Source organism: Branchiostoma belcheri, unplaced genomic scaffold (assembly GCF_001625305.1).
Source record: "Branchiostoma belcheri isolate BF01 breed outbred unplaced genomic scaffold, Haploidv18h27 scaffold33, whole genome shotgun sequence".
Classification (NCBI taxonomy): domain Eukaryota; kingdom Metazoa; phylum Chordata; class Leptocardii; order Amphioxiformes; family Branchiostomatidae; genus Branchiostoma; species Branchiostoma belcheri.
In genome coordinates, this window is record NW_017803943.1 from 2,160,451 (window position 1) to 2,187,248 (window position 26,798).

General features: G+C 41.0%; 2 protein-coding genes across 2 annotated transcripts in view; one reads left to right on the forward strand and one right to left on the reverse strand.

Annotated features, from left to right (window-relative positions):
* Positions 1 to 510: 510 nt before the first annotated feature.
* LOC109475247 (cysteine protease ATG4D-like) lies at positions 511 to 5,532 on the reverse strand. Its single transcript, XM_019775848.1, has 10 exons — positions 5,115 to 5,532; positions 4,028 to 4,111; positions 3,591 to 3,812; positions 2,897 to 3,077; positions 2,486 to 2,562; positions 2,021 to 2,184; positions 1,784 to 1,862; positions 1,504 to 1,580; positions 1,043 to 1,165; positions 511 to 724 (listed from the first exon to the last, which is right to left on the reverse strand). Exons 1-10 carry the CDS (start codon positions 5,329 to 5,331, stop codon positions 536 to 538), a joined length of 1,413 nt encoding a protein of 470 aa, XP_019631407.1. The 5' UTR covers positions 5,332 to 5,532; the 3' UTR covers positions 511 to 535.
* A 229-nt stretch (positions 5,533 to 5,761) lies between these two features.
* Positions 5,762 to 26,798, forward strand: part of LOC109475236 (dedicator of cytokinesis protein 7-like) — a 32,964-nt gene continuing 11,927 nt past the window's right edge. The window contains exons 1-33 of the mRNA XM_019775837.1: positions 5,762 to 5,818; positions 6,695 to 6,785; positions 7,100 to 7,275; positions 7,459 to 7,530; positions 7,763 to 7,895; positions 8,307 to 8,519; positions 8,949 to 9,034; positions 9,173 to 9,239; positions 9,506 to 9,655; positions 9,877 to 9,951; positions 10,314 to 10,485; positions 11,151 to 11,338; positions 11,639 to 11,732; positions 11,950 to 12,112; positions 12,472 to 12,589; positions 12,739 to 12,809; positions 13,126 to 13,267; positions 14,314 to 14,397; positions 15,739 to 15,840; positions 16,280 to 16,303; positions 17,423 to 17,509; positions 17,868 to 18,105; positions 18,509 to 18,667; positions 19,155 to 19,342; positions 21,561 to 21,662; positions 22,021 to 22,116; positions 22,422 to 22,562; positions 23,253 to 23,366; positions 24,060 to 24,361; positions 24,902 to 24,989; positions 25,189 to 25,404; positions 25,794 to 25,973; positions 26,403 to 26,544. Coding sequence (XP_019631396.1) covers positions 5,772 to 5,818; positions 6,695 to 6,785; positions 7,100 to 7,275; positions 7,459 to 7,530; positions 7,763 to 7,895; positions 8,307 to 8,519; positions 8,949 to 9,034; positions 9,173 to 9,239; positions 9,506 to 9,655; positions 9,877 to 9,951; positions 10,314 to 10,485; positions 11,151 to 11,338; positions 11,639 to 11,732; positions 11,950 to 12,112; positions 12,472 to 12,589; positions 12,739 to 12,809; positions 13,126 to 13,267; positions 14,314 to 14,397; positions 15,739 to 15,840; positions 16,280 to 16,303; positions 17,423 to 17,509; positions 17,868 to 18,105; positions 18,509 to 18,667; positions 19,155 to 19,342; positions 21,561 to 21,662; positions 22,021 to 22,116; positions 22,422 to 22,562; positions 23,253 to 23,366; positions 24,060 to 24,361; positions 24,902 to 24,989; positions 25,189 to 25,404; positions 25,794 to 25,973; positions 26,403 to 26,544 — 4,321 coding nt within the window. The 5' untranslated portion in view covers positions 5,762 to 5,771. The remainder of the gene's footprint in view (positions 5,819 to 6,694; positions 6,786 to 7,099; positions 7,276 to 7,458; positions 7,531 to 7,762; positions 7,896 to 8,306; positions 8,520 to 8,948; positions 9,035 to 9,172; positions 9,240 to 9,505; positions 9,656 to 9,876; positions 9,952 to 10,313; positions 10,486 to 11,150; positions 11,339 to 11,638; positions 11,733 to 11,949; positions 12,113 to 12,471; positions 12,590 to 12,738; positions 12,810 to 13,125; positions 13,268 to 14,313; positions 14,398 to 15,738; positions 15,841 to 16,279; positions 16,304 to 17,422; positions 17,510 to 17,867; positions 18,106 to 18,508; positions 18,668 to 19,154; positions 19,343 to 21,560; positions 21,663 to 22,020; positions 22,117 to 22,421; positions 22,563 to 23,252; positions 23,367 to 24,059; positions 24,362 to 24,901; positions 24,990 to 25,188; positions 25,405 to 25,793; positions 25,974 to 26,402; positions 26,545 to 26,798) is intronic.

Genomic DNA, 26,798 nt, shown 5'->3' on the forward strand with positions numbered 1-26,798 from the left:
GCATGATTGTTTCATGCTCAGTACAGTATAGCAGCCTATGGTGACAGGTTAGTGTTGTAGACTTAATTTCAGCACATGCAACTTTTCTATAGTATCTTTGGTTCCCTGACACACCATGCCGTAACTGTATCTGACAGCACTACTGTAACTGTACCCCTGTAAGACAATAACTTAATACTGTACACTCTTTCATCAGCTGGACAGTGATTTGAACCATCATGAAGGTTCATCGGTGTTGGTAGTTACATGTTTAAAGTTAAAACTTAAGATCCAACACAAAGAAGTTCTCTCACCTAGAGTTTCAACCAGTTACTCTGGTCTTCCTCAGTAGGCTGACACAGTGAGGCTTGTCACATGGCTTCTCTGAAGTGTGATGTCAACACTGGGTCAAATGTATCTGGTAGATGCCACGTGACAAGCCTCACTGGGTCAGTCTACCAAAGAAGACCAGAGCAACTGGTCGAAAGCTCTGGGTGAGAGAACTTCTTTGTGTTGGACCTAAAGTTTTAACTTTAAACAGAGATTTGAACCATCATTACAAGAACACGAAGTCCTCCTGTGGTCCCCCCAGCGGCCGTAGTTGACCCTCCCGGTCCAGGTGCTGCACTCGGAGGATCCGTTCCGGTTGGTTCTGTGTCGTTCCCTCTACTTTACAGTCCTCTGCGCTCCCGTCGGACACAATGAACATGGGATAGTCGGCCTTAGGGCCTGGCTGGCGGAGCATCTGGAAACAAGAATAGTGTACATGATTACTGGAAATTCACTTATTTTTTCAGTGATTTGACCTTATGGTAGGAGCATGAGGTTTGTGGTCAAAACTATACTGTAGCACAAAGACACACATTTGTGTGAAGACAGAGGGGTGGTCTATCTACTTTGAATTCCTTTCCCTTTGGAACTACATACACGTGTACTAGATTCACCATACAAAACTATGCCTTTAAAAAGTCTGCATAGTGCATACATGGCATCAGTTTTTTAAATGGACTGCTAACTTTCTATTAAAATTCTAAAACCTTTAGGAGACAGTGTTTTTCCTGACCTCCTCTGTGACGGTTGTACAGAAGTTGTTGAAGTCGTCCCTGGTTCTGCAGTAGAAGCCAATGGTGCAGCTGGGATCCATCCTGGCGATGGACATCTTACGGGGGTTCATACAGTGGAAGGACTGGGGAGGGAAATACAGCATGTCTTTTATCTAAAAATTTAAAAACGGTTACATAAAGCTTTATCTGCTTACTAGTGCTTAGCACTCAGCATCTTTGAGAAAGTATGGGAAGGTAAAACACACAACACTGCCAGCAGGCTAGCCACCTTGCATGAATTTAGGTACTGATGTCAGGTACCCATTTGACACCTGGGTAGAGTGAGGAAAGTCTTGTAAAGTGCTTTTTCTAAGAACACAATGTTGAGAAAGGAATGCAAGGGATTGTATCTGTGACCTCTGGATCTCCTGTCCTAGCCACTCAGCTAAAGCAACAACTACAGTCTCAAGAGCCAGCTTACCTCCAGGGGGAAGTCACGTGGGGTCATGTCCACCACCTCCTGACAGAAATGAGGGTCCAGGTGGATCAGTTTGTCCTCTGTGGAAAAAACACAAAAGAAACATGTCAGGGCTGATACATGTACCACCAGCTGTGCAGGTATTTCTGATATGACTTCCTGGTGAGCAACTACAGCTGGGATTCGGACGTCCAACCTCTTGATCTAGATGCAGGGCTGCTAAGCACTGGGCAATGGCTTTTGTAACACACTTTGTAGCACACACAGAAATGAGTAAGCCTACCTTGGAATCCCACAAAGTACAGAGAGTGTTTGGGTCGGCCTCCTATCACTCCAAGACAGTGATCCATGGTGAACAGTCCCTGGAAAAAGAAATAAAAAACTCTGGTTTGAAAAGTCCTCTGTTTGTATTTGAATCATGTTACACCAGAAATTCACAGTAAGTACAGTACACATGTTAACTTGTGCTGAAAGGCTGTATCATGTATCTAATGTTTTGACACATAAGAACTTGTCTCACCTTTATACATGGCTCATAGATAGGGTTGAGACTCTCTCCCCCTAACCGTACAGGGATGAGTATGATAACAGAACACCAGTTCTCTGTACTCCCCTCTCTGTCTGACGTGGTACTGGACAGTCGTCTTCTCTTGGTGCACAGGTTCACCACGTCCTGCTTATACACTGGAACAGTAAGTGTACATTAACCTTCAGTGTGCTAAGTTATCTGTACGCCATCAGAAAATTAGGGGTGCAAAGTTGCACATTGTACGTTGCTGGTAAGGTTTTCCAACAAGATATCAGAGCAATGGAACAAGTTTTAAACTTTTGCACATATACAATCCAAAAACTTGTGACCATAGCATGTCCAGAACATGAGATATGAAAACCAGAAGTTTCACCTAGGAAAGCCAACAGGAGGGCAAACATCTAATCATTTACAGTACAGTCAAAAAATCTTAATCACAAGGTTTGTGTTCCTTACCTGTACAATCCTGTGCCACATACACGCACACCTGACTCAACAGTGGGTGGAACTCAGGAGCTCCGTCCATACCATCTCTGTAACAACATGTCATAAACACTTAAAATACTGAAATCCGCTCACATTAATTACTATCATTAGGATTTCATGATGATTATTAGGAGTTTATTAGCCTGATAAAACCTAAACATGCATTTCCAGGAGGATGAAAAAGACTATTTTATCATCTTCAAATGCTGACTGTAATTTTCACATGAGCGTCTGCAACTTCAGAATGTTGCAGTTTTCTCAGTAACCAATATGTGGTCCCCATGTAACATTCAAAGTCAAATTTCAATAATCCAAACTGAAGACAATATAGTAACAATTGAATCTATATATAACTCTTAATCCCTTATCTGTAGAACTTACTTCATGATATGTGCGACAGACGATGGTCCGTACCAGTCCCCTGCCCTCTTGCCTAAGTTCTGGCCTATCTGTACCAGTCTGTGTAGGGAGAAGGGGCTGCTTTCACTGTCTCCAAACCAACCAATGATCTCTCTGTGGAACGCCTCCTGTTCCCGCGTCTGGTTACCAAACCATCTCCAATCTGGGAAAAATAAAACATCAGATACATGTGTAAGGCTTAGAAAGAAAGGAAAAATAAAACATACATTATAATATACATACTAACTTGTCAAACTTACACAAAGGTAATAAAATTTACATTCATACAAAACCCTAGCCCACATTTTGTTGGGTACATTCTTACATACATTCTTTCAGGTTTTTTTTTACTAAAATTACAAATGTGCTAGTTAAATTGATATCCTTTTGACACCATAATTTGCATAGCCCAACTTCCATCTTTTGCTATGCAGCTGTGCAAGTACAGATAATACTACAGCAGGGGGCTAGTCTACTGGTGGCACCATGTGTTCAACTTCCATATACAGTACTCACGAGCAAATGGTACCCATAATGTCACATGCAGAGAGGACTCTCTACCCACCAGGCTATCATTGTAGATAGCTATGCTTGGTCCTTTGAGTTGTTTGTACATTAACACAGGCTAAGCCGCTCTCTACAACTTCTATAGTACAGGTAGTTTTAAAGTCCTCACCTCTTCCCAAGAAGTGCATGACCAGGCCTCCAGCCAGCAGCATCTGCCCACTGCGCAGCATACAGCCCCAGCCACAGTCTGTAGTGAACATGGAGCCGGCTAGCTGGGGAAACTCCCGTCTGTATGTCAGCCATATCTTGGAGGCAAAGTCTCTCTTGAACAGCTCCATCGTGTAGAGTCTTCTGTCTGAGTCTGTCAGGGGCTCTAGCTCCTTTGTCAGCTCTAGGGGAAGAAGTTAAACAACATTATGACGTAATACATTGTACAAGGACAAAACAAGAAGTTTCTGATCATTTCTTCACAGATAAGTTAAATCAACCCTTGCCCATTTCATACATGTAGTGCCATTCAATTTCAGGGAGAGAAAGTGCAAAAATAAGATGGCATTACAAGCATGTTTGATATCTGGAAACTTAAGTAAGTACTTCTAAATGTACCTTCATTTCTCCTGTGATAACACACTCCCTGCAGCCAGATGGGAACTTCATAGCTGAAGTTAGTTTTCACCTTGATGGTCCAACCTGGGTACAATAAATGGTTTTCAACAGTCAGCCACCAGAGTACAAGGCTAAAGTATGCTCCATTTTTCACACCATTACCTACAGTATATGTATACAAACGCATGACTGCTCCTTTTCAAATGCGAATGCCATGTTTCTGTTTGGACAATAGACTTGAAAGTCTAAACTACATTTCTGTCGCTTCATGACCCAAAACAAATGCCAACGTCCCTTTTTTGGTCCAGCAACTTTCTCTGTATTAAAAATATGTTCGTACACGTTATGAAACAAGGCAAACTACACATGTATGTACAAAATGTGAATCATAAGCTCTGTATGTTCATACATCTACAACTGCCTTATAAAGAAGCAAGAATAAGTGGAACCAAGGACATTATACACTGTGTATAATGTCCTTGGTGGAACTGGTCACGTATGTGGAAGATTACAAATTCTGTGTAGTGAAAACCATAGCAATCAGTTTCACAATTGCCCACTATCTGGAAGTTATAATAAGAACAAACATGATGTAACTGAAACTTTTTCTTGATTTCATCATGGAGGTAGAAACAACAACTCAATGATTTCATCATGTGATGAACCAAATGATCAAAGGCCAGTTCCAACTTTGATTACTACTAGTTTCTGCCCAATCCATTATTTGTCACAAAATGAGCAACGATTTTAAATCATACTCGATAAAATCTTGTTTCAACCAAACGACAAACAATACTCTTTCAAACAGAAGAAACAATAAACCACACATGTCCTGATTTTAAAGACCCCTGCTGGGTGCTTCAGTGATCTTATACAGTGATAACACAACAAAGCACTTGGGATTTCTTTTCATATTCATGAGATGTCTACGTGCCTTATATAGATAAAATGAAAATTCTCAAACTACATGGACTAAAAAGCTATGCATCCTTGATGGTGTAATATAAATATTTGGAAACAAGCTTTACATATAATTTTTTAAAATCTCACAATCTAGGATCGGAAAATTTTGTTGTTGAAAACTCACCATAGCGTACGTTGTTCCACATGGACATCAGCTTAGTTTTAACCTTTTCTCCCGAGTCTGCGGAATCGGACATGTCTGGCGGGAAGGCGTCCCCCTCTATCGGCCTCATGACCAGCCCGTTTCTGACGGGAGAACCCAGCGGCTGGCTGGTCTGCCTTCGTCTGGCATCGGGCACCCCGCCTCCTCCCCCTGCACGGAGCTCGCGAAGTTTGTCCATTGTTTCTCCGTCGTGTTGCCTCCGATCGGCCTACTCGGCGGATTTTTGTCCTTCCAGTCACTCCAGGAATCGTAAGAAGTTAAAGTTTGCCACTGGGATGTCCGGGGGAAGAGGATAGAGGAGGAATTCTTCGATGCTTCCGTGTTGACGTCCGAATTCTGGTCGCCATTTTGGTGCACTTGGCAGAGAAATGATCACGTGACTGATGGTGGATTCGTCCATAAGCTGAGATTCTGAAGGGGCGTTGATAAATCTTAAAAAAATCATTTTGTTTAAATATACAAAAAACAATGGACTATGACGATAACTATAAGCTAAATGTATAGCTACTACAAAATTTGGAAAGATTAATTTTCTATATATGACGGAAATCGAATGATTGAAAAAGTTTTCCCTCAGATAGGACGATAATGTAAGCAGCTCAGTTTTACTCAAAGAAAATGGCGGCCTCCGGTCAGCAGCGGGCTTTCGCGCTAAAAATCAACAAGTGAGTCGGTTTTCTTCAATATACTCAAGTTTACTAAAACAAACTGTGCATATTACTAATATTTAACATATAGAGATGATAATTACGTTGTTTATTACAGCCCTCCTTCCTATAAAACGCCGTATATTTGACATAAAAACACACATGATTCGAGCGGAAGCTTGCCAATCCGCCCTAGGCTTGTTATGATATGACAATTAGACACATTCTGTATACTAAGTATTTGTCTGGTCAGATTTACAACTATCCAGCTTATCTGTGTACAGTGGTGGGGAAAATGTTTCCTCTTAGACTTCGATCGACTGAAATATGACCCAAAATTTTGGTAAACAAGTCTATGAGATGTGATTTTGCCGTTTCTTTCCTTTGGTTCCATACAATAATTTTTGATCGATGATGATCATGCGCATCCGGTCCTCAAATAATTTGGTGCGTGGGAAGATGAGAACAAATCACCAAGAAGTGTCACTAGAGGAATACTGTAACTAGCTCTTAGTGTTGGTATGATTTCATTGAGGCTACCAGCTCGGGTATTGAATCAGAAATTTGCATTTACAACAACAACAACAGCAACAACAACAACAATTTACATGATAATAACAACATAATTGTGGTGTCCATACAGTGGTGTTGTTATCAGATTATCTGATGAGGGTCTTCATGCCTTTTTGCATGAGGCATAGGGAGCAATTTTAAGTCACCGTTATTCGTATTGTAGCCAGCGCTTTTAATTTAACGTTAATTGGAAATTATCTGTGAACGGTCGCTTTAATTTGACATAGCATGTTATTTGTTAAGCATTGCCAACCCTCCCAAATTTACTAGTACAAGATCCCCCCATGCAGACCCTCACTGTGTTTACCAATTTTTTTTTAGGAATCAGTCTGCTGGAGAGGCGCGCCGCCAAGTTTCCTCAAGTTTCCGTGACTCGCGAGCCGGGGACCAGGGGCCAGCCACAAGTCCAAGTGTAAGCAAACTCCTAGTATAAATTAAAACAGTAAAAATAAGTCATTGCTTTAGACCACAACCGATTTCTCAGGGCTCAAAATACTGAGTGTATACGAACCTTCGGCAGGTAAAATTGGGGCTGTGCAGGTATTTCTGATGTCTTCGAGCCCTGGCTGCATTGCTGAAGAAAGGAATGAAGTATTTCGAGCCCTGCAATTTATACTTGTAACACTGTGTAGATTTGTCGTTTTTCTATTCATATACTTAGTATATGTAACATTAGCAGATCTGTTTAGTACCTGTTGTTTACATGATTTGTATTGCCCCTCACAGGTTGCTCTGACAGACGTAGTCGAGCCGCTAGATTTTGAGGACTTCATCTCCCAGCACCAGCACACTCTGGAGAAGGAACAGCTCCGAGAGTTTCTCGACTTTCCCGTGGACGACCTGGAAATCGGCGTGGTCCCCCGCGAGATCAGGACTCTGGAACCATGTGTGCCTCAGAATGGGTACATATTTGTGAAGTTTTCAATAATTTAGTCCGTTCAATCAGTGTATTTCTGCACAGCACAAGAATTCGAAAACAAGGTTGTGTTGTACCGTTCAACTTCAGAGTTCATTTTTCTAGAAAAGATATACATTTTCATACGACCAAGTTTTACGAGTTACGTGTATATGTTTGTGTTGTGCAGGTACGAGCAAGACCCTCATGTGAATGACTGTATTCGTGTCTACACACAGGACTGGAATGAAGTGATGAGAAGGTATGGTCAGATTTTATCAGCCCTCTGAGTAGGCAGTAGTGATTTGTGACTATCTTTCTCTCTCTCCCAAGTGTTTGTTCTGTACCTACAGTCTCATAGAGACATCCTGCAGCTGCATACAGTCTTTCTTCATACTCTTCCACTTTGTCTTGTGTCTCACCAGCTTCCTCAGCTTTTGGAGCCTCTTTTCTGTGAAGTTTTTACTATACATGTTTCTGTGTTCCCTCGGCAGGTATCAGCAATATGGGTCAGGGTTCATGCGAGACAGTGAGCTCAGCCGGAGGTCCAACACCACAGGGATGGTCAAGCAGGTGTTTGAGGTGGACGAAGATGATGATACCACACCAACCCCTCAGGATGATGAGGTGAACACATTATCTTGAAAGTTTATCTGTGTTGGTAGTTGTCAAGAAGCAAGTTTAAACTGTACATTTTGTAATTTCCAGCAAGAAATTGGACTTACCCAAATTTTTGGCTTACGGTACAACCCCAGTCTTTGTCAAGGAAGGAGCAGTCCACCGCTTCTGTGATGTCACATTATGCAGTGCAGGTAGACATCAGAAATAACTGGCAGTGCACAGCCCCAATTTTGCAAGTACTAAGGTGCCTCCTATGTATGCACCCAGTATTTTGAGCCCTGACAGTGGAAACCTCCTTTCCCTCCTAGTGTTCTACTGAAAAATCAAATCCTTTTGCCTGGAGTAGCAAAAATGTGGAAATCTACAGAACTGTAATTATGGAGCCGTGTTGTGAATTCTCTCTCATCTCTTTCAAAGGACCAAGCCAAGAGAAACTCTTCTGACATGGAAGGGACACCGAGAGGAAGCTGGGCCTCCAGCATCTTCGACCTGCAGAACTCTCAGTCGGACCCTCTCATCCCCTCCCTGTTGGACAGACTGCCAGCAGAGGAGATAGACAGACAAAACGAACAGCAAAGGGTGGAGGGGCGACACAACAACATATTCACTGTCTTTCCCTATAATGATGAGGTAGGGAATGAATGCCAAAAAAACAGTTACTCAAGCAACTGGATATTATTTTGGAAATGGTCAGACATTTCAGGTAGCATCCGCTAGCCTACCTTTCGTTGGTGACCTGGAAAGTTGTCAGAAAAGAAGGTTTATAAGCACAAATAATTGATTGATATGCAAATCAATGAAGACGAATTTTTTTTAAAGTCCAAAAGGACAAACGTCTGACCGTTTCTAAAATCATATCCAGTTGCATAAGTAACTGTTTTTTGGCGTATCTTGATCTTATTACCTGGATGGCTAACTTTCACCAACGTATTAAGGAAAGAATGATCTTTATTTCCTTGTATTACATGATGTTCTTCCTGTGTTCATTTCTACATTTTGCATCTCTGTTTTCTTTTCAAGCAGTTAAAATCACTGTTCATGATGTTGTACTGTTTGTAGGAAGAGCCTTTGGAGAAGAGAGCGATAGCAGAAGTACCAAAGGAACATTTTGGTCACCGACTTCTGGTGAAGTGCCTTACACTCAAGTAGGTATCAGTACTAAATGTTGAAGAGCAGTAAGGTCAAATCTTTTCAATTTTTGCAGGCATTATTGTATGTGTTTCATACTCATAAAAGACTCATAAAGATCTGTTACAGTATTAATTTTTTCTTTTTCTCCACAGGTTTGAGATAGAAATTGAGCCTATATTTGCAATTATGGCTCTCTACGATGCCAAAGAGAAGAGAAAGGTAAAGATTTTTTTTTACTGTCTAAATAGTGCAGAATGACAACCTAACTCATACTTGATAACTTTTGGGTACTTTTTGACTGAGAATTTCATTTGTATACTAGTACATGTACCCCAATTTAAAGCCTTTGGTACATCTTGTTAAGATATTGTAACCTATGTAAAGTAACCAATTTCTACAATTTTTCAGTAAACTGCATGTACCAATTTATAACATATGTACTGGAAGGATCTTGCATTTTCCTGACGGTTTTGTTTTTCTTGCAGATTTCGGAGAACTTTTACTTTGACCTGAACTCAGACCAGGTGAAGAGCATGCTGAAGCCCCACATGACGTATCCTGACATCTCCACTCTCAGTCGCTCTGCCATCTTCTCCATCACATATCCATCCAGCGACGTCTTTCTCGTCATCAAGGTGGGTTTTTTACTTTATTTTGCATAACTGGTAAACCACCTTGAGGCATAACACACCAGTTTTGCACAGTAAGGCCACACTGACTTGTACATGGATGACATTCAGGAGCACATCAATTTTTTTACCTTTGTGAAAAGTATAAACTTGTACATGTAAGTAATATATTATACAAAACATTTGCATTCATGATGAAATCATGCCTGTTTATTTTGTTCTTCCAGCTGGAGAAGGTTCTCCAACAAGGAGAGATCACAGATGTGGCAGAACCATACATGAAGGAGGCAGAAAGCCCAAAGGTAAGAGAATGCACTCAAGAAAACAAGAAATCAGTGATCTCTTACATGTACCTCCTTGATATTTCTTGTTTGGTGGGAATGTCTTCTTTTATTTATCATTTTGAATTTCTCACTGATTCTATATATAATGCATTTCCCCACTGTCTCCCATAAGGCAACAGACATGCATTTAGCAGAAAACAGGAACTTAGATAACCTTCGCTGGGACCTTTGACCTAACTTCCTGTCAGGGTCCCTAACATACTGAGCATGTGGAAATAACTATATGTACTTACAAAAGCACAAGCAAACACACATTCAAACAAACACACACCAAAAACCTCCGTACATGCCCTAAAAAGTTGACCTTAAATTGTTTTCAGAACCGTGAGAAAATCCGTCAGACGGCACGGTACTTTTGTGAGAAGCTGGGAGCGTACCGGATGCCGTTTGCCTGGACGGCCATCAACCTGATGAGCATCGTGAACGGGGCAGGCAGTCTGGAGAGGGGCACAGACGGAGCCTCTGATAAGGACTCCTCTGGTACTTCATTTGGTAAGAATACTATCAGTCAGTTAGGGTAGATACATACATGTATGTATGCCTGCAAAGCTGTGTTATGCTTTGCAGGGGCGGTTACGCCGGCTGTACAGATACAGACAGAGATGATCAGATCTAGTTTCCAAGTTATGAAATCTCTTTGGATTTGTGTGCATTTTACAGTAACACATCGTGATGTTTGTCTTGGTCATGTAGTTTTTATCTTTGTCCATTGAATGTTCTTTACAGCCAATGTGGTCATATCTGCTTGACAATCCTAACTTTTGTATTCTCTCTAAAATGTCTGTGACCAGCAGAACAAATTGGGAAGACAAAGCACATTTCTGTAGCCAAGTCTTGGCATTTATTTTCCTGCCTGTCTTGTTATATCTTCATGTGGTTTTTGCTTGTCGTGTCTGTATTTTGTATAGGTCTGCTCATTTCATGGAAGCAGGGTAAGTATACATTTGTACAATAGCTCTCCTTAGGAACAAGTCAAATACAATGTACATGTACATGTAACTTCTTGATACTCGTGATGGTCTCTTACCTTCTGTGCTACAGAATTGATAGCATTTGGAAGTTAAGTAAAGTCAGAAAGCTGCACATTGCTATGAAAAAAAGAAAGATGCAAATGAGAGCCTCAGTTTTAAAAATTTGCATTATTTTCCCCCCTACAGAGCAGCGGCGTACCAGTAAGCTGGAAGACAGTTTCCGTAAGAAGAGTCTGACGGCCATCGCGGGGTTCTCTGGTCTGCAGAGGAGCAGCTCGCTGGACCGCAGGACGGCCTGGAGAGAGGAGGGAGACTGGTCAAGTCTGGACACGTTCAGGGCCGTCACACTCACCGTGTCCAGTTTCTTCAAACAGGTACACAGTACTGTTGTAGAAATACTTTTTTCCAGTTCTGCAAAATTGCAGAATGTCAAAATTTTGTTCTGCAATTAGGACATACATTGTACTTTCTGCAACCTAAGCCCATAGTATAGATGTATACAAAATTGTTGACTATTTGGTGTTCCGTTAGGTAATTTTTGTCATTGACACAACCTTTAAAAATCCTGGTAATATTGCAGTGACTACATCTACCATTCCACATAGACTAGATTTTATTGGCCTCCTCTTGGACAGTTTTGACTGTTTTTTTTTTTGTTTTTTTTCAAATTGTAGGAGGGAGATCGTTTGAAAGATGAGGACCTGTACAAGTTTCTGATGGACCTGAAGAGACCCTCCTCTGTACTGAAGAAGCTAAAGTGCATCCCAGGTAAACTCATACATTTGTGTATCTATGTGTGTAAAATTTTGTCAAATTTTTTGGCTTTGTCTCATTAGTGGAGACAGTTCTTATTATGAATGTTAGCAATTTTTATATCCAGCTAGAATCTGATACATGCATAGAAGTGATCTCTTTTTTTATGTACTTTGTATGTTGCAGATTATCAAAACAAAACAATTGAAAAATCTTCCTCTTTTTTTCCCAGGTGCTTTGAAACTGGACATCTCCCCAGCTCCAGAGAACTCCCCCTACTGCCTGACCCCGGAACTGCATAAGGTTAACCCCTACCCTGATGCCAGGGGAAGGCCGACGAAGGAGATTGAGGAGTTTCCCACAAGAGAAGTCTTTCTTCCACACACTACATACAAGTAAGACTTGGGGATCCAGGACGGAACTATTGTTTTGGGTGGCACTAATTCATGCTAGGTTTGTATGTTTGGGTTCCAAAGTGAGTGGGCAGAGATAATGATTGGGTTTCACTTGATTAACATGGGTTTGACCAGGTAATGATAATGGTAAAACCAGGTTTTGACCTTCGTTGGTTCACATATATCCAATGTAGTTGCCAGGAATATGTGAAGCATAAACCATGGTGTAATAGCGGAGTAAGTTTCATCATACAATCGTATGAGTCTGAGTTATGAATATAATGCATTCTATGATGTGATTTATTAGCACAAACTATATTTACTTCCCAGAAGTCTAAAATCTCTGATTTCTTGTTCAGGAACCTGTTGTACATCTACCCACAAAGCCTGAACTTCAGCAATCGTCCGGGATCGTCCAGGAACATTGCTGTAAAGGTGCAGTTCATGTCAGGAGAAGATGAAGCTTCTTCCCTGAAGGTCAGTAATAGTCTTCAGTGTTTGCGCCAGGTCTTTTAAGCATAAGGGCCCCCTATGCTGTGATTTGGACCCTATGCTGTCTTTCAACCAGCAATCAGATTGAGTGTTAGTTTGCACAATATGAAAGATTCATTCTGTGTGTCTATCAGGTTATCTTTGGAAAGTCCAGCTCTCCTGAGTTCCTGAAGGAAGCATACACTGCTGTCACCTACCACAACAAGTAAGGATTAAACCATTCTGCATCAAACTCTCTATCTAGTCTTCATTGTTAGTGATGATCAATTCTATCAGGTCTGGTATATTCTTAGGAAAGAAGGTGACTTAAAGATTTGTTTTTTCAAGAAGTCAGTGTTGTAAAGAAACTACTTGGATGCCTGAATGCATACTTTGTTTTTTTGAATGCGTACTTAAATTGTCTAGTATAAGCTCCAGGAAAAGTAGAATCTACTGATTGATTATGTGTGCAGGTTTGTTTGATTGCTACTTCTACTAACTGATTTGTATGTCATGATCGAATGGTCTGCCATTTTTCCCAGGTCACCAGACTTCTATGAGGAGGTTAAGATCAAGATGCCTCCTCACCTGTCAGACAACCACCACATCCTCTTCACCTTCTACCACATCAGCTGTCAGCGCAAGCAGGAGACAGGACCTGTGGAAACTCCCGTGGGATACACGGTCGGTTAACCAGTCTCTGACAGAGCAGTCTGCATGGCTTAAAAAGACTCCAAATAAAGGCTCAAACATTCCGTACTTGGATAAGGTCACGCTGACTTGATTATATGCCTTGAATGACATCCTCTGTTCTCCATAAAACTAATGCAAACATGCAAATAAAAAAGGGTTGCCTTCCTTGTTAGTTAATCTACACATAATATACAACATAGCATCCAACATTAAATTCTTTATTTTTGTTCTTTCACATCCCCCTTAACTTTGGTAAACTTGGTAGTGCAAGCAAGCCCTACTTCCTTCCTCTTTTCCACGTCGACCACTTAAAGAAACAAAGTGGTTGCAAACTTTTTTTGGGGGGTGAGGCGAAAGCTGATGTCATCCATCAAAATTATAATCAAGTCAGTGTGGCCTGATAAAGGCAATATAAAGGTATAAACCAGGGTATAAGGTGGAGGTATAACAAGACTTTAGTGCAGGTGCTAAAGTCTGGTGGAGGGACAGCAAACAACAAAGAAAGACAAAAAGTGGTGGAGGCTTCTAACCAGGTGTACACATAATGACAAGATAATGTGTCATCGTGGACATTGTGTTTGTCGTATTTGATGCACATGCATGAAGGTAACTGCACAGTTATGGTACAGTTTTACCACAGATATTGACTGCTAATAGTTTTTCCTTTTTTTTCCTTTTTAAAAAGTTTTCAGTTTTAAGTTTACATTTTTGTTTAATGGCAAAAGTTATAAACTTCATTTTTTTCTCCATTTCTAAATGCAAGCTATTCTTTAGCGCATTGAATGATTTTTTTGGTCCATTGCTTAATAGCAGACTTTTTGTGAATATGTTAAGACATCCAAGTTGTTTTTGAATGTTTTTTTACAGCACCTGGATAAGTTTTTTCATGGCATATGTTTCAAACCTTTTTGAATGTTAAACCCCATCAAAGTGCAGTGCATCAAATGCGAAAAACCTCCCAGCTCCCACGCACGGGGAGATGATCAGAGTCACGCGATCTGAGCGTCACCCTCTTCTTTAATGCATCTCGTACACAGCGACCTCAACAGCTGATCCCTCGAAAACTGGCTCAGGCCATTCAGGAGACCGGTGGGCCCATCGAGACGCCCATAGGATACACTGTAAGACTCGGTTTTGTGTCTCCTGCTAGAGAGGAACCCCTGCATGCTTGGATAAACCCAGACCACTTCCACCCTCCATGTACCGTACACTGCCACTAATGACGTAACATTGTACAGGAGGGACTGGTATGGTGGACAACCACAGTGCATGCTCTTGGACACAGAATAACAGAGAGGAAAGACTCTACGATAATAACTTTACAGATTAAGACATTAAGACTAGTTTTTAACACTTTTAATTATAGCTTCTTGAGGACAAGATTGTTCTCCATCATCTATGAATCTCTCAGAGTTCTCTTGGGCTTTTTTTCTTCACTGAAACTTGGCCTTTCTCTATAATTCCAACAAACACTGATTCTTCAGGGTTCTATTTTGGTGTACAGTCTTGTTGAAGGAAGACTGACTTTTGCTGTTCTGTTTTCAAGAGCTCACTGCTTCTCCTCCATCCCTGTGATCCTGTGCTTTAGTTAGACCTACTTGATCTTTACTCTCTGATTCTTCAGCTATAGGACTAACTTAAACTATATAAAGATACATCAGCATACATGGAAATTTCAATTGTGCAATATTAGAGCTTAAAAGTAATATCTATATAACTTTTACCTTCCCCCACCTTATAATGCAGCAGCAGCAAAATGTTGGATAATGACACAATGTTAATCTGTGCCAACAGACAATTCACAATCCGTGCCATGCAATACTTAAGACTAGAAGAATAGACCAAGAAGGGTTATGAGTTTGCTGTCAAAAGGATGAAAATTGACAAAAAGGCTGCTGGCTCGACAAATACTACAAAATTGTTTGCCACATGGAGACTAAAATCCTTCTTGGTCTGATCTTACATGGAAAATTAATATAATTTCATACAGTCTTAGAGGAAAGATCAACATTATACATGTAGTAGCCCAGTGCTGTATGTACTGTATACCCATTGTTCCCTGAATGTTTGGGTATCCAACTACCAAATCACCAGTGAGTCCAGTCCCCACTACTGTATTGTTTGCTTGCCTGGATGGCAGCCTCTTGAGCTTAAGTATAGTGTCTTACAGGTAGTTGCTTCCCTGTCAAAAAGAAGGCTGATTGGCCAAACCTGGTATGGGGTTATCTAATCAGCAAAGGCCCCACTCAGCATGCAATGGTTGAATTACATTACTTGATGCCATCACCAGATGAATATGCAGGCCCAGTTTTAGGCAGGGAAGTGACCATAAAAACATGCTTAAGCTAAAAAGGATGTCATCCAGGCTAACCCTTAGCAGCAACATGCTTCCTCCAGTATGTGAACTGTATGTCTCCTTCCGTACTACTCACACTGACTGAATGTGTTGTACACCTGTGTAGTGGATCCCAGTCCTGGCCAACGGTCGACTCCAGGTGGGAGAGTTCAGCCTCCCTGTCTCCATGGAGAAGCCGCCACAGAGCTACTCTATGCTCTCACCTGATGTAAGTTCTATTGTTTTGCATGTACATATTACACAATGTATATCTGTAGGGGTCGGTAAGGTCTTGTTGTGTGGTATATATGTTGTGTGTAATGCTGTAGTGTACTGTTGCAATTGTGTAGAAGCTATATTCTTTGTCATAGTTGCATCATAGGCCACACCAATATTTAATTCCTTGGTTTGCAGATTCACTTGGTTGATATTTGAAAAAGTCCATGTCTTTGTATTTCTCACAGTTTTTCTCCAAAATGCTGGAAACCAACAAGTCAAATTGGTGTGGCCTTGAAGCTCCAATTTCGTTGTGCATTGTTTTCGCCTTCCATGCTTGGCATATCTTGTATGTTTTGACTGTTAAATCTTGAGCATGTGAATGACTATTTTTTTTTATTTTTTTGCTCTTTGTTTGCTCTGCATGACTATGTGATTTGTATTTCTTGCAGTCTTTCTCCAAGCCCAATTTTGGGGTAAGCCCAGAGATAGTGGTCAGCGGTAGTTCTGTATGCTGGAGTCAAAATAAATGTCAACCCAGTCTCTAGCACTTACTATGGAGACTTGGTTCATGTTTATATTGAAACTGGCTTTTTGGGCTTAAGGCAACTTGTTCCAATGTTACGGTAGTGAAGATAAAGGGGCTTGAAATTCATATGGGTGAAGTACTGCTTAAAATGCAATAAGAAATTTGAAGCTAAATGATGATGACACAAACTGGGTGAAAATTAAAAACCCAACAAAACTAACAGCCAATACAAAAATACTGTATTTGAAGTGCATTCCTGTTCTCAGACATCCATGTGATCTTTCAAGTTCCTCTCTCCATAGACAGGTGAAGAAGCATGAGGCTGGTGATGTTATGGGCTAGATCAGCTTGCATGGGTGTTAGTTTGTTCTGGTCCTGTGGTTCTGTCTTTTGGTGGATGGTACATGAAACACTCTGCACAGAAATAGCTGGATTTCTGCAAGGAATTTGATACTGTCCATTATATTTAATACCACTTATGAAGAAGATTTTGCCAAGTGTTAGTCTGTTTTTATAGCAGGACTACTGATGGAAATTTACTAGCAAAAAGTCACCTCCACAGTTCCAATTACAATTTACAAAAACCCAAACCCTTATTTGAAGTCTGAAATCTTCAATTTCTTGTTGTTTTTGTGCAGAGTACAAAACATGTCTTATTTTGCTACTGACCCCCTCTGTTCCCTCCTAACGTTCTGGCTTCAGCATGATGAGACCAAGGTTTGTTCAACCTTTGTTCAAGGATGAACTTAAAACCGTTCTCTTGACATTGTTACATTGTACGTTGGCAATTGCTCTAACAACAAGAAAGTTCTATTGGCAGTTCATAAAGTAAAGATTGGTTTTTACCTTTTCATAGCTACCAGTTCTCAAATGATTACAAGGTTTGGCAGTAGAGAGAAGCTTAAAATCTTTATAAAACCACACTGTGTTCACGGAAAGTTAAGTTCTTTTTTTGGATTTCTTCATGAGTTGGATTACATTTGATCAAATTTGAAGACTACCTGCAAATGAACATAGAAAGACAACTCTAGTAAAATGGATGTCACCCTTCCCCCTCCTCACACAGGTGCAGCTGCCTGGGATGAAGTGGGTAGATGGACACAAGGGACTCTTCACTGTCACCCTACATGCTGTCTCATCGGTCCACACACAGGTACAGGTTATTTTGTACTTGTCTACTAGGCTTACATGTAAGTGGTGTTGATGATGAAATGTTCATGTACAAATGTATGTGACTGCTTGTCTTTCATTTGATGGCCTCGATCATGATCATTTTGTCATCTTGTGAAACTTTTTGGAAATACAAAAATTTAGAAAATGAACTGTGGTGGTCAGGTCAAATTCAATGAAGTATAAGTTTCTGAAAATGAAATCCCTGCTTTCAGTCGAACATGAAATCATTTGCCACATCAGCTGCGTTTTCAGTTCTATCAGTGCTGACATGTGGGAAAGGTTTATATTACAATAGAAAAACACTGCGGCTTCACCTTCCCCCCTGCCTTGTTTCCCAGGACCCGTTCCTAGACAAGTTCCTGAGCCTGTGCCATGCCGTGGAGGACACGAACCGTGTGCTGCCCACGAGGATCGGGGAGGTGCGGATCCAGGAGTCAAACCTGGAGCAGGAGCTGAAGAACAGTGTCCAGGCCCTGAGCCAGGCCCAGCCTGAACCACTGGTCACCTTCCTGTACCTCATCCTGGATAAACTCATCAGTCTCATCGTCAGGCCACCCATCATCGCTGGACAGATAGGTAGGATTTGGAAATAAAAATGTGGTGCAGCTAAAATGTGAGGGATCCCACATCATACGATAACTTAAAGGACAGCAGTTGGCAACTTTTCATGCCACATATCCACGTGACTCTATCCAGTGGGTCTACACTGGCAAGGCAGCACTCTCTCTCTTATAAATACACTAAATTATGTTTTTTTTATCGGAGCATAGCTGAAGTCCCATATCTTTTCTTGATTAGCTAGTGTCTTTGTGTTGTAGCATTCAGGTAAATGCATTTACATCCAGGACACACGTGTTTGTTGCATGAAAATTGAATTGAATGTTATGCGTTGTTGATTTTGAAGAAATGTATCCTTTAGTTAACATTTAAGCTATATGCCCCTGAAGCATTTATAGCATGAGAATATTTGTTCCTCCAGTGAATGTTGGTCAGTCATCGTTCGAGGCCATGGCTCAGATTGTGGCCAGACTGCACACCATGCTGGACTCCCAGGATGCACATGGGCGTAACTCCCTGCTGGCCTCCTACATCTCCTACGTCTTCAGTACACCGCACGTGGACCAGACTGTTTCTCCAGGTACGATAGATTTAGATTTATTGATGATTTGCCAACAGGTCAATCACCTATACCAAGTGTTTGTGAGATGCTAGAAAGGTTTGTGGCATCATGATTGTGATTGTTATAATGATTAAAATGTTAAGACCAGGATCCAGATAGAGGTCCTGTGTTCAAATCCCCTGAAAACTCCCGACATGCCACAACTTTCCACATACGTCACTCATGTGGAAATGAGTACCTATATTATAGCTTTGGTTAGAAACATCTCTCGGATAGGACATTACATGCAGGTCACGTATTTGAAGAGACCCACAACTTACATGTAGTTCAGTGCCCAGAAGTGGGCATTCTTAGTAAGATCATTAAAAAAAGTGACATTTTATTTCTAATGACATAATGTTCAATGAACATGTTTGTTTGTACTTGTTGTACCATTTCAGCAGTCAAAAACTACAAATTGTAAGAAAACCTCAAAAGTATCATATTTGAACGTACAACCCTGTAGGCAGTTCTCCTGGCAACATGCCTGCTGCCATGGCAGGGCCGGGAAGTTACGCCACCATCAGTCGATCCGGTGTGCCTCGTCCGAAGAGCCTGAACCTGATGCCTCAACACCGCAGCCTGAGTAACAGTGACCCTGACCTCACCGCAACACCCAGTCCTGACGAGGAGGTGTCAGATATCACCGGCAAGGTCAGGTTATGTACTTGTAGCAAGTAAAATTAAGACACAGGCTACAATTGTTGTTCTGTATCAAAATCTTCAGCATATTGTTCAAATGTTAGCATATGTGATCACAGGGCTCGAAATACCACTTGTAGGTTAGTGCACTAATATTGGAGGCATGCAGGTATTTCTGATGTCTACCCGCACATAACCTGCACTGGTCCATGGACTGGGTACATGCAGGTTAGTGCAGGTAAAATTGAAGCTGTGCAGGTATTTTTCTAGTGTACCTGTACATGTACCTAACCTGCACTAGCTATAGGTCACTATACACGTATATGTTTATTTTCAATTTAGCCATATGATGTTGCAATGCACCATTTTTTTTTTGCATATTCTATAAATGTTCGGTTGACTTTTGCCATTTCACAAGTTTCATTTATTAAGCTGCTTTTCAGTTGTATAGACATTTCATAGAATTTCACATTATGCTAAGAATCATAATTGCTCCATTTATGCGAATGCATGATTGTTTCTTTTTGTTTGTTTGCGAATTTGCATTTGTTTTTGCTGATGGTACAGGGCTCGAAATACTGGATGCATGTGCACCTTAGTGCACCCAAATTTGGAGCTGTGCACCCAATTTTTTTCTGTAGTGCACCCAAATATTCTCATAGGTTTACGTATGTAAACATGTTAAATGTTTAGTAGTACACTGCATAGTCTTAAGTTTAAGTAAGTGTCAGAAAAATAAAAAAATCATTGTAATTTAGTAAAATTTCTTTAGAAATGAAACATGGCCGACAATTAGTTTTTTGCTGACATTCTACTTATATTGTATGGTGCACCCCAAAAATTTTTGTGCGCCCAATTTTTAAGGTTGGGTGCACCGGTGCACCTATTCCCAAAAATGAATTTCGAGCCCTGTGGTAGTTTTGCCTTTTTAGTTTGATTTTCTTTCTGTTGCTGTTTGTGTGCTGTATGTAGGGATTTCTGCTGGATAGGTCTCAGAGTGCAAGGTTCACTGACAGGCGGGGGACAGGGCAATACTCACAGGTGCTCACCGTGGCTTTAAGGGTTGTCTTTCCTTCTATCTGTGTGTGTTTGTCATTACTCCACACTTTCCACACTAATATTCATACTTCTTCATAATCATCATGATGGGAAAATGTTCAAAGTCTCAGTCATAAAATTAACATCTACTTTCATAACTCCACCACCAACCATAATACATGTACCACCAATACAAATTAACAGAAGCAATTTTTTTTATACTTTATGAAAATTCATTACACGATTTCATCTTCAAATGCACCCTTCACTGTTTATAATATTGGCATTTTGGCAAGACGTGAAGTCAACATTCAAGATACCAAAGAATGAAAACATGGAGGTTAAAAGTTACACTTTGTCACACTTGTTTGTTAACAACATTATTAGACTAACATCTTCCAATATTTTGTTGTTGTTGTATGGTTTGACTAACACACTAACTTGTGTTGCTTGAATGTGTTTGGTAGACAGCACAATAAACAGTGCAAGCATAGAAAAAGAAATTTGATTTACAATGTATATATCAGATTCTATAAATAAATATATCAGAAAATATGAAGAGGGATCCTATCATTTCTTTTTTTTTTATTTTCTTGATTTAATTTTCTTTGTTTTTCTACTTTTAAGTCTTAAACTTGTTCTTTTTCCTGTACTTTTTCTGTTCTGTGTGCTCCTGTGCTTACAGACTCCTCAAAAGAGACGAGTACGGAAAAAGCGGGTAATATTCCAGCTGCAGGGGCAACTCTTACTTTTACGTAGTGCATCTGTAGAAAGCTTATGTTGTGCTTTTTTTCTCTATAGCTATCCTGTTAAGATTTCTTTATTGATGATCTCTCTGTGAATTTTACAACTATTGTCTCATGAGTACCACAATAGATGGGTGGTGCAATTCAAACTACAAAATGTTGCTATTTTATTCATTGTTGTAGCTAATACTTTTATGATAGACTTGATTAGTATGTAAAGGTTTTTTCCTTCTACAAATGTGCATTGGGTTTACTTTGTACAAGGATTTTCTGCCAGTACCTTTTTTTATTATATTATGATTACTGTACTGTATTGCTCTGTATTGTAGACTTGCAGAAGACTAGGGATGTGGTATCAATATTTTCAATGTCCATAGATCAGGTTATGACAAATACACCATGTGCTGACCAATGACGCTCTTCGTTTTACTTGCTGGCACTTTCAGGGCCAATCAGAGCGTGGCCAGCTGCGGGCCAGTTTCCGACAGTCTATGGCCGAGGGGAGTCCCAAGGTAGAGGGACTGGGAGGGAGACTTCCTAACAAGAAGGTAGGCTAGCCTACCGGTATTACTACTGTAGTGTTACTGAGTGTATAATTTATGATATACACGTAACTGTCTTGCTAGTTGACCTACCCGACAATGATAACGAGGGACGAAGAAGAGAAGAGTTTCTAGATGACCTACTCATTTACTGAATTTCATGATACTATCTCCATCCATAGCTTCTTGATTAAACATCCAAGTAGTACCAGTGTTTGGATGTTTACTCAACAGAACATTCTAAGCAAAGGTAACAATTATGTAGTAATGCTAATGGAAAAGAACAGTGCTTTTGCATGCTCTTGAAGATAAAACTAAGAAATAAATAATTAAATGACCTGACTTTTGAAATTGACCCTGCCAGATTTTCCATGAGGAGCTAGCCCTGCAGTGGGTTGTATCCAGTGGCTCAGTGAGGGAGCTGGCTCTGTCTCACTCATGGTTCTTCTTCGAGTTAATGGTGAGTAATACACAATGCCTTATATTTTATAAGTTTAAACAATGCATCAGACCTGTTCCAAGGACCCGTTTGCTTGTGGACAAATACTTCACCCAGTTTACAAAAAAAATTGCTTCTGAAAAGGTGTTGAATGACATTTCAGAATTCAGAGGGTTCGAAATTCAGATGTCAGATCAAAAATTTTATAACCTTACTAGCGGTCGATCAAAAAAAGGCCAGGGTCTGCAGTTTTTGCCAGTGTTAGTCGGGAAACCAGAAGCACATTTTTCTCTAGGCCTAACATACTTGTTCTCATGTCTCCACAGGTGAAGAGCATGGCCCAGTACCTGGCTGCCTCAGACAAGTTGGAGACTCCCAGGAAGATGCGTTTCCCTGAGCGTTTTCTGGACGACGTGTCTGCCCTGATCGGCATGATGACAGGGGACATCATCGCCAGATACAGCAAGGTGGGGAATACAGTGTACATGTCGGTGATGGTATTATCTGAAGTACAGGAGAAGTACTTTCTTTCTATACAGAAGAACCACTCTTTGCATTGCTATCTTGACATAATTAGATGACAACTGTTCTAACTTCAGAATCTTATGATACATGTATTTTTTACAGGCTGAAACAATGCAACAAAGGACCACACACCCTGATCACTATTATACAGTGAGAAAAAAAATGTCAATCCTTCTGTTCAAATACAGGTCTTTTTTTTTTAAATTACACATTTTCATTCGGCAAAAATGAAGTCAGTGTAAAAAAAAAATTACCACTTTGTTACTTAATCAGAATATGACAATAGAATTGCCTTTCCAAATTTTGTTTGGAAAGTGTGGAAGACAAGTTAAAGTCCAAAGCCATTAAAAAAAGGATTGCATTTGAAGCAGAAGGATATTATCATTCTAGGACTCAAGGTGACTAACACATAACAGGTGGTCAATGACAAAGATGGAAACAGGTGGCATTGTGTGCATGATTCATTACACACTCACTTTCACACTTTTGACTAAATTTCAATATATATACATTTGTATGTTGGGGAAGGGCTTCTTTCAAAGTGCAGGGTGAGAGCAATCTTCATCCAGGGTTATAGCAACAGGTTTGGATGATAAATGAAATTTATTTTGTAAAATTTGCCACTCTTCTAGGATCTCCAGTTGATCCAGCACCTGAATGCCAGCTTGGCATTCTTCCTGAACGATCTGTTATCACTCATGGACAGGGGCTTCGTCTTCAATCTCATCAAGACATACTGTAAACAGGTAGGACTTACATGTACACGTACAATAGCTGTATGAAGTATTATTTGAAGTATTAGCATTTGTACATCATCATACATTGTCTGTAGTTTAAGCCACTGTTGTACTGTATCTAATGTGGAACTGTTATCTTCAAAATGTTGTCCTATGGCACATGTATGATTGTACGTATGGTATACCCTGGTATTGTGTATTTAGCAAGCTACATGTATGGTTTTGGTTGACTGTTTATATTTTATCATGTGCGTCTTTGTTTCTGTTTTTAGCTCTGTTCTCTCTCCATGTTCTTTCACATTTTCGCTCTCAGCAATGGTCTCCTGGTCAGTCCTGTGATTTCTTTCTTTTTTCTTACTTTTTTACTATCCTCATGCTTGCTTATTTTTTAAAATTTGGGTAAGGTTTAAGTCCATAAAATGAGTGTAATCTTCTGTGAAACAGCACAACATTGCAAAAGGTCTAGACAAGTGGGAATTGTTTACTAGTGAAGGGGTCATTGACGTTGAACACAACGCATCACAACTGCAGATGCACACTAGCCTGGGTGCTATCCTCTTTAGTTTCCGCCAGCTCCCTAATGTCTACGGAGGATGGTACCCAGGCTATATGCCAACGTAGAACTGTGAAATGACTCATTCTCAGCTTTTTTAGCCATTGTTACTTTCAAGTGTAAGGCTAATACCTCGATGTCACATCCAGGTATCAGGGAAGATTGCTTCTCTGGCCAACGCCACGACTCTGACCACCCTGAAGCTGGAGTTCCTGCGCATCATCTGCAGCCACGAGCACTTTGTCGTGCTGAATCTCCCGTTCGTGGCGCCCGCCTCGCGCCCGTCCTCGCCCTGCCCCTCCATCTCCAGCTCCACGTCCCAGAGCTCCTACATCTCCAGCAGCACGGTGACAGACAAGGGCGGGGTGGGGGAACTGTCGGTGGAGTTCAGACAGCAGCACTTCCCTGTCGGCATGCTGTTGTCAGAACTGTCAGTGGTGCTGGACGGAGAGTAAGTATTACAATGTACTCATAGCACGTCGGCAGATATCTCGTGCACTAGGCATTTTGTAGTCGCGATTTTTGGGCGGTAGCTGTACGGTGACAAACAAGGGCGGGGTGGGGGAACTGTCGGTGGAGTTCAGACAGCAGCACTTTCCTGTCGGCATGCTGTTGTCAGAACTGTCAGTAGTACTGGATGGAGAGTGAGTACTCATAGCACGTTGGCTGCCACAATTTCAGGATTCAGGATGTTTGGTCAATATTGCATAAGATATCTTTTCTGACACAATATTTGAAAACTGCAGACAGGATGCCACCCTTAAATGCACAAACGCGACCTTAAATGAGACCTAGACCTTTCTTTCGCACAGGCAGAATACATTCTGCAGACATGCTATTACATGTACATGTCAATGGTGTTGACCCCATATAGTAAACATGCTAACCCTGTGCTGTCATCTTTGCTTTGAAAGACAGTTGATGGATCATGATTAAATTTTTGGTACATAGGTAGCTTAAGTGATGCTTGACATAATTATTGTTCCTCCAGGAACCAGAATCTGCATCGCCAGGCGATCAACGCGGTGCTGAACCTGATCGCCAGCCACGACTGTGACCCTCGCTTCTCAGACCCAGAGGTACCTGTACCTGTATCTTTATCTTTTTAGCATATCTTGATGGTAGCTCGCAATTTGCCTCTGTCCTGTGGTTCTGGTGCACAGAAAATGTCAATACCCCTGTGGATTAGAGTCTCAGCAACTTCACCAGCCAGCCAGGCGGTGTCCCAACAGTATGTAATGCAATCCATGATTTTTTTTGTTCATTTCTGTGACCCAGGTTCGCTCCCACGTGGCCAAACTCTACCTGCCTGTGATCGGCATCGTGCTGGACAGCCTGACCCAGCTGAATGACGGGACAGCGGAGCAGAAGAACAACAACAAGGGACAGGAGGACCAGCCGGCTCCCATCAGTCAGTCTGTTGCCATGGCGATAGCTGGAACGTCAGTGTACCGCCCGGCCTCGTCTTATTCACTGGACTCTATGGGACAACAGGTACATTGTATGGTCAGGAACATCGGCCATGGAAATAATGTTGATATTTTTTTCCTACCGGTATGACAAACACTTGACACAGAACTGTCAGCAAGGTTTCAGAAAAATTCTCTGCAAAAGGAATACACCTTATTTTAAAGTTTCACAATTAAACAAACAGAAGTTCTCAATCTCAGTGAGTTGAGCTTGTTTCGAGCTTGTTTCAAGCATTTGTTTCTGAGGGAGAAAAGATGTTTCAGTAACCCGAGCGTAGTTCATTGCCTAGAAGTAGACCAGGTTTCCAGACCTTGCACTCAGAACAAATTTGTCAAAAAATACATAAGGAAGACAGTTTTCCCCAGCAAGGAACAAGAAACACAAGTATGAAAACATCCCTCTCCTTGTTGCAGAGTCGTTCGTCGACCCAGCTGACCCAGGAGTGCACGCGTAACCTGCTGATGTGTTTCCTGTGGGTGATTAAGAACCTGGACCGCTCGTTTCTCAGACAGTGGTGGTCAGAGATGCCCTTCATGAGGCTCAGCCATGTGCTGGAGGTGCTCATGGTGGCTGTGTCATGCTTCGAGTACAGGGTAAGGACACTTTCTGTTAGGGAGGCCCACATAATTTTTAGCTACTTAATATGATTTTTGGAAGACTTGAATTTTTGTTATATGGTAGGTTTTGTACATGTATTTCACTAGCAACATTGAATGCTCGGACGCAAGCTACTACCAATAATGATGATGTCGATTGAGGAAAATTTTACCAGCAACATCGGGAAGGTAGAAATTTTTCCCTTCAAATTCTCCCCCATGGTTAAGCTTACATTTTCAGAATGACCAAAGCCTGAAAAATATTTCACAGTTTCTTGAGATGGAAGGTTGCATACTACGGTTACTGTACTCTTTTTAATGGCCATATGGCCTTAGCTATGATGTTTACGTGTATCTTTTTGTTCTTAATGGCAGTACTCAATGTTGACTCAAACCTACATTGTATCTGTTGTTATTTCCAACCAGGGAAAGAGAAAGCTGAAGAACCTGTCCTCCCATTCCTTTAAGAAGTCCCAAGACGTGAAGTCCCGTCTGGAGGAGGCTATCCTGGGGGGTGTGGGGGCCAGGAGTGAGATGCTGATGAGGAGGAAAGTCAGCGGGCTTGGAGGTGGGTGTCCTGGTCATAGGTCACTAAGGGTCAACTCAGGGTTGTTCAGGGCTTGAAATTATATAACTGTTCCTGAAATCCAGTAGATGATTTTTCATAATAAAAATGATGTTGCCAAGCCTGAACATTTTTTTTAGCCTGCAAAGTTGTGACTTATCTACCTTTTCTTCAATGCTATCTTAAAAATACCAAGTCCTGTAAATATGGCAACTTACAATATGTAAAAAATCTTTCTGCAATTTTTGGATGAAAGT